This window comes from Carettochelys insculpta, chromosome 3 (genome assembly GCF_033958435.1).
Source record: "Carettochelys insculpta isolate YL-2023 chromosome 3, ASM3395843v1, whole genome shotgun sequence".
Classification (NCBI taxonomy): domain Eukaryota; kingdom Metazoa; phylum Chordata; order Testudines; family Carettochelyidae; genus Carettochelys; species Carettochelys insculpta.
Genome location: NC_134139.1, coordinates 94,821,999 through 94,834,203, shown reverse-complemented (window position 1 = coordinate 94,834,203; position 12,205 = coordinate 94,821,999). Strand labels below are relative to the sequence as shown.

The window sequence follows — 12,205 nt, the reverse complement described above, 5'->3', positions numbered from 1 at the left end:
GCCACTTCTAAAGCTTCGAGCAATATCATTTCCTAATTCTATCCGTTAGAAATATGATGCTGTTTTTAGCTGGTACTGGTAAGTGTTGCGTTTAATCAGGGAGAGTGTTGATGCTAGAATTTAGGTGAGGTAAGTGAAGGTGGGAAAGGAGATGACTGAGTGGTGTAACAAAAAGGAACAGGAATGATGAAACCTGGTTTTTCTTACACCTGTCGTGCTACAGCCAGTGCAGTTCTACTAGTGGAGAAGCTGGGGTCAGAGAATGGAGACACAGGTTCTGTAATTCAGAATGCTCGTGAGCACATCTAAATGACCAGGGTCAGATTCATATCTGATGTAAATCCTTTGTCTTGACTGGATTCACACTGAGGATGAATTAGATCCTTTATGCCTGTATTGTAATCCTTTCTTTTCCTTTAAGTCTTTTGGAATACCCTGGTAATGTAAAGATTTTCACGGTCTAGCTAACATCTCTCAGCGTTCCTTCTTTTTAGTGCTGTGGAACGTTGTTGCTTTTGGTAGGGTGCTGCACCACATTGTCTAACCTCAGGGTAAGAGATTTTATTTATTTTCATTTCACATTGTTTCAGCTGTTTTTACTTTTCCTTTGTTTTCTTTCCTCATGCAGAGTTTCTTTATAAATGTTGTAGCAATGTGCTGGGTTCCTTGCTTTATGACTTACGCTCTGTTAAACAGCTCTGTGGGTTTACTTCCTCTTATCTGAGGAATCCTAATGCTACAGCTGCACAATAATGAAAAAATTAAACAAATTCAGAGTATCAGAACCAGAGGGAGAGTTTGGTAGCTATGATCTTTCAAGAATAATACTGTCCTGTTTTAGGTTATCTAGTTCTTATGCCATTAAATAAACAATTCTAGGCATGAAGATAAAGCTTTGCTAGAGCATATGTCAATGTTACATGCAACTTAACAGAAGTTGTATGCTTATGGATAAATGTAAGTTCTATCCTGTGCAAACTGGTAGTGAATGCATTTTCTTCCTTCTGGGATTAAACACAAATCCCCTTTTATAGCTTTGAAACAGTTGTATTTTCCAAGCCTCTGTTTATGGAGTTGCTATTAAATCCAGGTGATTTACCAATATGACTCATTTTTTAAAAAGTCCTGAACATGCTCATTTAAAAAGAAAATGAATGTGGGAAGAGCATCATTGATTTTATTGAGTAATTAACGAAGACAGTACAGCAGCCATGGGTGAAATCTGAATTCATATGTATGTCTGTACTGCACAAAATGTACACTGTTCAGTCTAAGCAATATAGTGTAACATTCAGTCTTTAGGTACTTTCTTTGAGTGAACTGATAAGTATTGTTATCTTTGGTAATAGAATGACTTCACAAAAGAGCTACTGAGGGGATTACTGTAATAATAATGTGAAACTGATAGGAGGGTACTCATCTCTTGCACAATTAAAGAGAGCTCCATTTACTGGCCTAGAAAAGGATGGGAGAATTTAAGGCCTCCTTCTCATTTATTTCACAGGACTATCTTGATTGTATCACTGACCAATCCAAGCTCCCCTTGGGGACAGAAGAACGATCAGCCTTGTTTGGAAACATAAAAGATATCTACCATTTCAATAGGTAAGTTAATATTTGACAAAGTGAAAACAAGGGAAGACACTGTATTTAAAGGAGGGTGCGAGGGAGCCTAAAAATATTTTCCCTAGGTCAGTACTGCCAACGACTGTAAGAGAAAATTTAATATTTCTTTTGATGCACAACAAGATTTGTTTCATGTTTTTGGTGAGGAGCTCTGTGCCCACCTGATAATTTTAGTTGCTGGCTGTAAAAGAAAATATTCCCTTCCTTTTTGGTGTATTTTCTGTGTTTTGGAGGAAATTTTCCTTTGGTTTGGAGTCAACAGGTGTTGAGATTGTGCAGGGCTTGCAAACTCTGGTGGCATAGGACCACAACCCTGCCAACTCTTACAGAACATTTTCTCTTAACCTATCTCATAGAACTGGAAGGGACCTTCCGAGGTCATCAAGCCCAGTCCCCTGCCTTTGTGGCAGGGTCAAGCACTATTCCTGACAGATTAAAAAAAAATCTATTTGCACCACATCCCTAAATGCCCCCCTCAGGGATGGAGCTTGCAAACCTGGGTTTACTAAACCAATGCCTGCACCACTGAGCTATCCTTCCCCCCTGCAAACTCAAACTTCTGAATTTCCTGTCCAATGTGCAGAAATTTGGTACTATAAAGACAGCATGTTGTGAAGTACTGAAGTTTATTTCATATTGCAAAACAACATAAAATAGTGCATCCTTTAAAAAGCAAGTGTTTAACAATTAGTTCCTCCTTTTGTTGCTTAGAACCATCTGTAAAGATCTTGTCCCCCAAAGTTGTTTTGGGTTTATGTAACAAAAAGTTTAAAAAAAAAATCGTCCTGATATTATTCATGAACATTTGCAAACACTGTTGCTATAAGAATGAAACTAGCAGCATAATTTTGCATTCATAATCAAGGTGAACCCACCAAAAACAAAACCCTCAAAAGCAAAACCACTAAGCAACAAACTTTATTGATCATCTTGGAGTCCCTCACTCAGAGCCATCCCATCCATCCAAGGCAGTTTGGGCACGGCTTGGGGTGAGCAAAACACAGGAGACTGGGGCCAGGGCCTGAGCGATGCCACCTGTGCCAGGCCTGCTGGTAATTCTCTGGGTTGTGTATCTCTGGGGAAGAGGAACAAGGGGGCAGTCAGGCCTCCTGACCAAGGGTGGGGAGGGACAGTTGCCCTGGGACCTGGCATTTCAAAGGGGCCCGGAGCGTTGAAGCACCGTGGCAGCACTGGCATCCACTCCATGCATGGCTCTCAAGAAACTGTAGGGGAGGGGGCCGGGCAGACTGCTTCAAGCCTTTTGCACTTGGACCTGCCCCTTCTGGTTGCAGGGAGCTGGGCTCCCTTCCCACCTGGGCCAGAGGTGGCTGTTGGCCCCGCCGGGGTGGCAGCTGGGGGCAGGGCAGGCATGGGAATAGGTGGGGCCTTCCTCATAGCTCTTGCCCAATGCTTATTTCCTCAGATAGCTCAAAATAGTAGTTTTGCATCATGCCCTACAGGACATCAGATTCAGACTCTCAAGTCAAAATGACTAGGCAGGTAGGAGAGTGAATTCTGAAGTTGCGGGTTCTTCACAGACAATATCCATATCAATAGACGCCATCCCTATGAATGCCTGATTAAAATGCCTCTGCTGATTACAACTGGACCAGTGTCAGACGGAGAGAAAGGTGGGCTCTGAAATAGGAAGGTCCATCATGGTTTAGTTGGAGAAAACCAATGCTTCGAGCTCCCCCGCCAGAAATCCAAAGTAGCTAATGCTGATCACGCAAAACTAATGCAGTGTGCTAACAGCAAATTATGCTGCACACCAAGTAGGGTGCTACATCTTCCGTCAACTTCAGGTTCTGAATGGGCTTAAGCAAAGCAAATGACAGTAGCCTAAACATAACATGATGGGGCCATAAGATAATGGTATTGAGATTGTAACGTCTGAGCCAGACAGGAAAAATTATCTTGACCATTGTCATCCAATCCTCCAACACGGAGAACTCCCTCTTCAAGATAAGGGATCAATAATCTTCTCAATTTTCAGGTTCTTTATTTGAAGTGACCTATTGGAAGACTAGTTAACTTCTTAAGGGGGAGGGATAGCTTAATGTTAGAGCATGGGCCTTGTAAACCCAGAGTAGCGAGTTCAGTCCTTGAAGGGGCCTTTCAAGGGTCTGGGGAAGGTTAAATTAACAAAAAAAAAATCTGTCAGGGATGATGATATGTCCTGCTGTGAGTGTAGGGGACAAGACTTGATGACCTTTCAAGGTCTTTTATAGCTGTATGAGATATGTATGTATATTTCCTGACAGCTTGCCCTGTCCATGCCTCAGTTTCAGCCTGACACTGGGTAAAGCGCTTCACCAGCTTGGGAATTCAATCATCATTCCCTGCCTGAAGTGTGACATGGTCTATGTTATCAACTTCTGCTGGCATAGCTACATAGGTCAGGGTGGGGAGAGTTCTGATTTGTTACCAACAGAACTGTGCTGACAATGGCCCCTAGCATCGGTGAAGTTTTTTCTGGAAGAACTATAAATACTGTTTAGTCTTAAGTGCTGTTTGATAGTATATCAGCTGTTGAAGGCGAATAGCAGAATTGCAAATAAAGATCTTTGGAAGTTAAAAAAAAACAAAAAACTTTTCAAATCACTTTTGAGGGGAAATAGTGCTGCTACAATTTTAGACCTGTCATGGGTTTTACTTGGAAATTCTTTCAAAGCGCTAGCAGAACTGTTGTTAATGTCTTTCAAGGGCTCCAGTTTACAGCTCTATGGAAATTGTAGCTTTGAAGATTATGACCAGTTTCATTATACATCCCAATATAGATTCAGGGCTTTACTTCTCTTCTATAAAACTTCACTGTTGTCCAAAACTTGGCATCTGGGTCTTAAATACACTGTAGAGTCTGCTTGGTTATATTATTTATTTTTACGTTTGAAAAAAGTTGCATTTGGCAGTTATGAGTTAGCAGTTGTGTGTGTGGTTTTAGTTTCAAAGTGAGTTTGTTTTTCCAGACTTGTATTTGGCTTTTCATCTGGAATGTGGATTTTGATGCCTCGAGGTTTTCAGAGAAACAAAGATTGGTCACTTAATTTTAAAAGGGGGTTATTGTACAAACATGGCACAATTCACCCATGATGATTTCATATGGGTTTGTTACACCAGAATTTTGTGGCCTTTACTTCGATGTGACAGACTGTGATCCAGTTGAACTTGCTCCTTGTAAGTGAACTGCTGTTGAGTATTAGGCTCAGTCCATACTAGGGAAATAAGTTGATTTCAGATATGCAATTTTAGTGATCGCATTTGCATAGCTAGAATCAGTGTAACGGAATCAACTTACTTCCCTAGTGAAGTCCAAGCCTCTGCATTCTCATGTCAATGTCCCTTATTCCACATGGTAGCATGGAGTACAGGGGTTGATGGCTGAGTCCGGAGAGGTTGATTTTGCTATGTCTTCACCAGATGCGCAAAATCAAACTCCGGAAGACTTCCTGCTGGCATCATTTGGGTTGTTATTTAGAGAAGTATTTTTTTTAGAAATAACTCTAGGTGCTCCTTTTGGTGGGGGCGGGGGGAGGTGAGGGTGGGTGACCTTACATTAAAATAGAAGAAGCACATAAGAGAAGCATGCATCTGCTAGGTTATATTGGCTGCGGGAACTTTATTGGGCTATCTGTGGTTGTGCTGGTGTTGTATTTCTTCCTTGATTTGTCTTTCACTGATAGCCTGAAGTTTTCAGCATAAACACGTCAAAACACTTGAAAAATGAAAAATCAGTATTGACATTCTAGTTACCTGCCTACACCTGCTCTTTTTTCCCCTTTGTTCACCAAATGGTTCATGATCTCTATTAAGAAGATGAAGAACTTTTCAGTAATGCTACTGCAGTGCTACTACCCAAGTTTTTTAGATGTGTGCGCTACTCCATGACCACTTAACTGTTTGTCTTGGATTGGAGACTAAAAACGCTGCTCCACGTGTACTCATCATCATTCCCCTTCCTGTTCCACTCCACCTCAGCTCAGGAAGGGTGGTGGAAAAGCCTCATCTTCAGCTTATTTCTTTGTTGAAAGTAGCATGTCGATTACAACTTCTGAACATGACAAAAGCATGTCTGACTTCACATAGAAGGATAAGATATGCAGCATGCAAGGCATTTACTTCCACTGACTTCCAGGAAGAGTTGGGTGTCTGTCTAAATTTTTGATCTTTGAAAGTCTTCACCAAAGCTAGGCCGCTCACAGTAATTTGTCTTGAACTCAGTGCAGTTAATCAAAGAACCTCAAGGTTCTCAGAGTGAAAGTTGACCAGCTCAAAGGATAATTACATATAGAAAATCTACCTGTGGATTCTGTTTCTCACTCCCTTTTGATCACTGGATTTTAGTACCTGTTTGTGATATCCAGCCCATAGTAATACTTGTTGTACTACCCAGCAACAAAAATGCCTAAGTATGAATGTTAGTATTGTTATAATTAATGCTTAAAAAGTAATGGGTATTATGATGTGAGAGGAGACAAAGATGAAGTATATCCATATATAGCTGTGTAAAAATTTTGTAAATGTCTTTTTCCTTCTATTTGTTTTATTAGTGAACTTTTGCAAGATTTGGAAAACTGTGAAAATGACCCTGTGGCTATTGCAGAATGTTTTGTTTCCAAGGTAAGTGATTAAAACCTGAATTCTGACAAAAATCTTTAGCAAAACACCTTGTCACAGCAAGCAAGATTGAGAGCATGTCTTCACTACCTGCTGGATCGACTGGCAGTAGTCCATCCAGCAGGGGTCTATTTATCACGTTTAGTATCAGGCCTGTAAACAGGATGTGTGTATGAGGGGTGTGAACAAAATAGGCCACCTCGACCTTTTCCCCACTCCATCACCACCACCCAGAGCCCTCCCCAACCAGGCTGGCTGTGGATTACCAGGGTAGGGAGTGGGCAGGTGGCGGTGGCAGCAGTAGCAGCTGCAAGGGTCACTTCCCCATGGCCTCCTTTCCCTGTGTGGCGCTCAGCCACTGCCTTTGACCCTGAGTATAGACATGATAAATTGACCACCAAGCGCTCTTCCAATTTGGTACTCCGGCAGAATGGGAAGAATAAGGGGAATCGATGGGAAAGCATTAGCTGTCGACTTTCCTTAGTGAAGATACTGCAGTAAGTAGACCTAAGTACATCAACTACATTATTCACTTAGCTGAAATTGCATAACTGAGATGGAGGGCCCACAGTAGTTCAGACTAGGTCTGAGACGAGCCTATTAACTTCTGAATAACTAAATGTGATAGCTGGTGTCATCTCAACGAGATAATTTTGCAGAACAAAATAGAGAGGTAAAAACCATTTTTCTGTCCCTGGGGTTCCAAGCACCATTTCTGAGTCAGTGTTCATACTCTTCCCTCCTACCCACCCTTTTTTCCTTTTTAAATGCAGTGGAGGTGATTCTATAATTGTCCAAAAATGGGGTAATGGTCAGACATGTAAGCAGCCTCAGAATGTTCTGGAGTGTGAAGTCCTAATGTCATCCAAATAATTGCAGACAATTAGAAACAAAACCAGCTCAAAACAAAAATAGAATTAATGGGCATATGCAAAGTACTCTACCTAGGAAGGAACAATCAATTGTACACATACAAAGTGGGACATGAGAGCATAGGAAGGAATATTGCAGAAAGAGATCTCAGGGTCATAGTGGATTGCAAGTTAAATATGAGTCATCAGTGTAACACTACTGCAAAAAAAATAAAGATAGAGAAGAAATTCTGGGATGTATTAGCAGGTATGTTGTAAGCAAGACTCAAGAATTAATTCTTCCACACTACTTCATGCTGTTTAGGTCTCAGCGGAAGTATTATGTCCAGTTCCACGTGCCACATCTCAGGAAAGATGTGGACAAATCAGAGAAAGTCTAGAGATGAGTAACAAAATGATAAAAGATCTTGAAAACATGAGCTATGAGGCAAGGTTGGGGGAAAAAAAGTTTGTTACAAGGTGGTTGTTACAAGGAGGAGTGAGAAAAATAGGTAGAAACTGTCACTGGTTTGGCAAGGGATAAAAGATAAATTTCTGTTTATGTGTAGTCATCTCACAGTTTGCCAATGGGTCATTTGTTCACAGGTCATAAATGGAATTTAAAAAATCCTAAAGGATGGAGACTATCAATATTTTAATGTGCTGTGGTCCAGATCCTCAACTGGTATGAACTGAAATAGTTACATTGAAGCTGGTGGCACAATGCCAGTTTATACCGGCTGTGGGCCCTGCTTGTATATGTTGAAAGAGAAGTATGTTAACTTCAGTGTATAAAATATTTCAGAAAACTGAAGTGGCTTTCGCTAGTAACTGTAATCAGAGGCGCTCAAAAGACTTCCACAGCAAGCTTAACTATGGCTTAATTATTCACATAAAAGTCTGTTTACATATTTTCTTGCCAGCTCCCATGATATCATTTTCATTGTAAGGATGCCAACATTAATTAGAAGACTCACTTCAGTGTTCCACACATTTACATTTAAGTGAGCAGTTGTTAAGGGAGTGTTTAATTCTGGTGTTCTGTTCTTCTCGCTTAGCACCCAGGAATTTAGACTACATTTCTGAAACCCAGTTGCAACATAATGGGGATGGGGAGATTTGCTTTTAATTAGCAAGATCATTAACGAAAAGAGGAGAAGCAGGCAGTTGGCTTCACCATATCAGCACTACAAATGCTCATACTCTGATGCATCTTTTGCCTTTGATTTGTTTGTTTTTTATTTTTTTGCCTGAAGTTAGGTTCCAAAATAAAAATTGACAGTACAGTATTTACCTTTCCATATTAATCTTGGGTTGAGCTAAGTATAAGCAAGATATAGTTTGTGTCCAGGTTGTCATGTTGCATCTGAAATCCTTACTGAATTGAGGTTTTTCTTATAGGTGGCACTAAGGCAGCTAAGGCTTAAGGAGACCGCATAGTCCATGTCAAGAGTTCTTTGGGGTTGGTGAAGGAACGTATGTGATTCATGACATCCGTGGGCCCGTACAAATTTATTTCAGACTCCAAGCAGAAATTATCACAATTTAAATCTCCCGGGCTCCACAATTTCCTAAGAACAGCTCTCCTCTAGGCTAGGGATGGCATGGGAAGGAGTCCCATGGGGGTGGTCAGTATCCCCTTTGTGTCCCTCCCCAGTTGTTGCCTCTGTCTCTCACCAGTAAAAGTGGGTCAAACAAAAAAAACAAAAAAAAAAAAGGTATTACTTCACCCCTTTTGTCTATCAATAAGATCCATTGTTTGGGAAATGTACCCCAAATGACTTTTTTATTTAGCGGACAGAAAAGAAACTGAGAGGCAGGTCAGCCACTTGGGTGCCCTATGAATCACTTTGTGGTTTGCAGACTGAATTCCTTCGTGAGATTCTCATTAAAAGTTCTTGCTGCCAAATGCTGTTTGCTTTCATCTTCAGAATGGTCTGTATTCATAATAGTCTCAGAGACAAAGGCCCCCTCCTTCTGTCCTCTCAAGCTGATTCATCAGCTTTATTTTTTTTTTCTTTCTATTAAATTCTCTTCATCTCAGTTATCGTTCATCAGGGTTTTCCACATCTGAAGAAGTGGGTCTGTCCCACAAAAGCTCATCACCTAATACATAATTTTGTTAGTTTTTAGAGTGCTACAGGAATTTTTTTGTTTTGTTTTGTATGCATAATCAGTAACTTTCATTGGAAGTTATTTACCTAAAGTATTGTTCTTCTGTCACTGGCCAGGAAAGTAGCTCCATGCTAGGTTAGAGAGAATGAACACCTGGCAAATTAATAGAGCAGCTCAGTTTAATCTTGGTGATCACTTAATAATGCATAGGACATCTTCATGTCACCCTCCTATTTGTGAGTCCATTGATGACTGATCAGCCCATTTCTGGAACCACAGATCTTACCACGGAAAGGGCAGGTGTTGGTAACTGTGGGAGGTACAGAGGGCAGGTTTTGCCGGTCTTGTCTCCCTCTCCGCCTCTCCTGCGTACTGTGGCGGGACCTCTCAAATTGTACCACCCACCTCACAGTTTAATAAGCTGCTAAGAACCTTGGGATATTGCACTAGAAATCAATCCCAGTTATATGGGTTTGGTACAAGCAGCATTTTGCAGAGGAAATGCTCCACCAGTGCTTTGCTAACCCAGACTCACTCTGTAATGAAGAGATACCTGGTAAAACAGCCCTCTCCCTAGAATCTGCTATAATGCAGATGATACCAGCTGAGATATTTGAACTCGCAGGCATACACTGAAAACAGAGACAGACAGGTACCCAAGCAATCTAAGTGGAAGAATATTCAACTCTACAATTTTTCATCCCTAGCGGTCCAAAAGAGTTTGATTATTTTAGTTTAGCAACGCAAAGCCCATCTGATCTCTCAGGGAATTCCTGTGGATTGGGTGGAGGCGTGGGGTTGGGGGAGGTGGTTAGTGTGAGCGCCAGATCACGCTAGAGGGGAATTTGATTTATTTGTAGATCATGTTCTCTCTTTGCCTCCAAAGATTTTATTTTTCACTAAATGTTGTACATGTGCCGTGAGCCATTTTGAAAGGCACATTAATGTCTACAGAGAAATCAAATCTAGGAAAGCTTATATAGTACAGTTGCTTTGCTTTTAATGGTACAAGATGTTAATGTTTTCAAGAATTCAGAATTGTATACCATAAATTGCAGATTTATGTCCATAGTCTGACCTCCTTCCACATGCTTAGCTCTTGCTAACATTTATAGGCATTCTGCATTGGATTGAGGAAAGCGTAGGATATTGACAGATAGATTTATGGTTTAAAATGAGTCTAAATTATACCATACTGGAGATAATGAGACAAGAGTGTTCCGGATTAGAGAAGTTTAACCTGTATTTGAGTTGTTTCCCTCAGACCTCTGTTTCTAGCTTGTGGTGCTCCGTTATTCCTTACCACATCTTCATTTATCTGACTTTCCTGTTTATTGAAGGCAGGCATGAAGTTTCCACAAATCTCTCAACCTTCTCTCCTCATGTCCTGGTTTAAACTCCTTTGTAGTTGAACAGCAGAAAATAATCAGCTTACAAGTTCTTGGTCCCATAAAATGTTGAGCTGTTCCTCATTCATGTGGTAATGTTTATAAATTGTATATTATTATGAGTAAGTGGCTATGGAATATGCTTTACTCATACTATCGTTATACGTTGCCTTCTCCTACTTGCATTTGGTATTTTTATACCGTAGTTATCTTACTTTAATTGGTATTGAAGTTCATCTTATTTATTGTCGTTATAGCACTCCTGACTTAATTAGCATGAGAAGTAGATTGATAATGGTTGCTTAACAAATTACAAAGCATAATGTCTACTACAGACTGAGGTTTGGTTAATTCCTCGTTTTTAGCTGAGATGGTGTTTAACCTGAGCAGTTCATTCCAAGCATGCACAATAACAGGTTATGACAAACTCATTGTTTCTGGGTGTGGATACAGGGCTTACGAAAACTAGCAGAAACAGCAAAATTAGTCCAAGCATGAAAGTCTAAAATAAATCATTGAACTATATCTATGTCAAGATCAAACCACAATAATCAGTAAAGGAGATGTGGGAGCATTTAGAAGGAAATACCAGGTCATAGCATATTAGTGAACAAATGAATCTTGTGTAAACTATATTTACCTGGAGAACTAGGGACTGGAATTAAAAAGATTTTAAACAAAATACATGAAAAGCAATTGATGAAAGATGAGATAATTACTGCGCTTTCTCCAAAATTGACTCCACATACAGGTCCAGATTTCTCCACCCTTGTATCATGTTGAGTAGTACCTAAATTTGCAAATAGCACCAATGGATTCATTGGGGCTCATTGTGAAGTGAGACTCAATATAGCTTATGTTGAAAAGACTGGGAAAGGGGTGAGGAAAAGGGGAAAATAACTGAAGGAAGTGTGGCTGGGAGGATAAGTAACTGAAGGATCTTATTCTGTCCAATGAGCATTTAAAAAAAGTTACCCATGAAGGTTTGCTGCTGAAGTGACACTGTTTATCGCGATACTAAATACTACAGTTGTGACTTTCTTTCAACACAGATATCTGTCTTTGCATTAATGACCTATTATTGCTCAGCAAGACCCGCTCCTGGAGCATGGTGAATGTGTTCTGTTTCAGTCAGAGCAGCTTATGAAAACAGCTGTAGTCTAATCTGGGTGACTTGTTTATTAAGGTGCCAAGCAGGAAGGCAAAGGAAACCAAGCTCTGGTGCCTAGAACCCAGTTAGCATAAAAAGCTATTATGAAATTGCATTTTTTGATGGGTAACCAGTAACCCCTCTGAAGTTAGCTACAAATCAGCTTCAGGTGACTTCCTGTTTTCATAAAATATGTAATTTTCTAAAACACCTACTTTTTGCATGCTAATATTTTTCACACTTTGGCTCTGCTCAAATGTGAAATTAGTTATGACAGTCTAAAAACTGTATACCCAACATGCCCAGCAGAAAATTTCCTTAACTCTACAGGTGCACTCTTATGTACAGATGCCATGCACATCCATGTAAGTTGTTTAAGACAAAAAACTTTGTAGAAAGGAACTTAATTCTACAGACAAAAAGCTGAACTCTGTATATTGTGTCCTTTCTGTCTAATT

General features: G+C 40.2%; 1 protein-coding gene across 1 annotated transcript in view; it reads left to right on the top strand.

The window, feature by feature from the left end:
• Window positions 1–12,205, top strand: part of PLEKHG1 (pleckstrin homology and RhoGEF domain containing G1) — a 99,371-nt gene that overhangs the window by 48,360 nt on the left and 38,806 nt on the right. Inside the window, exons 3-4 of the mRNA XM_074990387.1 lie at window positions 1,505–1,605; window positions 6,177–6,246. Of these exons, the coding sequence (XP_074846488.1) occupies window positions 1,505–1,605; window positions 6,177–6,246 (171 nt within the window). The remainder of the gene's footprint in view (window positions 1–1,504; window positions 1,606–6,176; window positions 6,247–12,205) is intronic.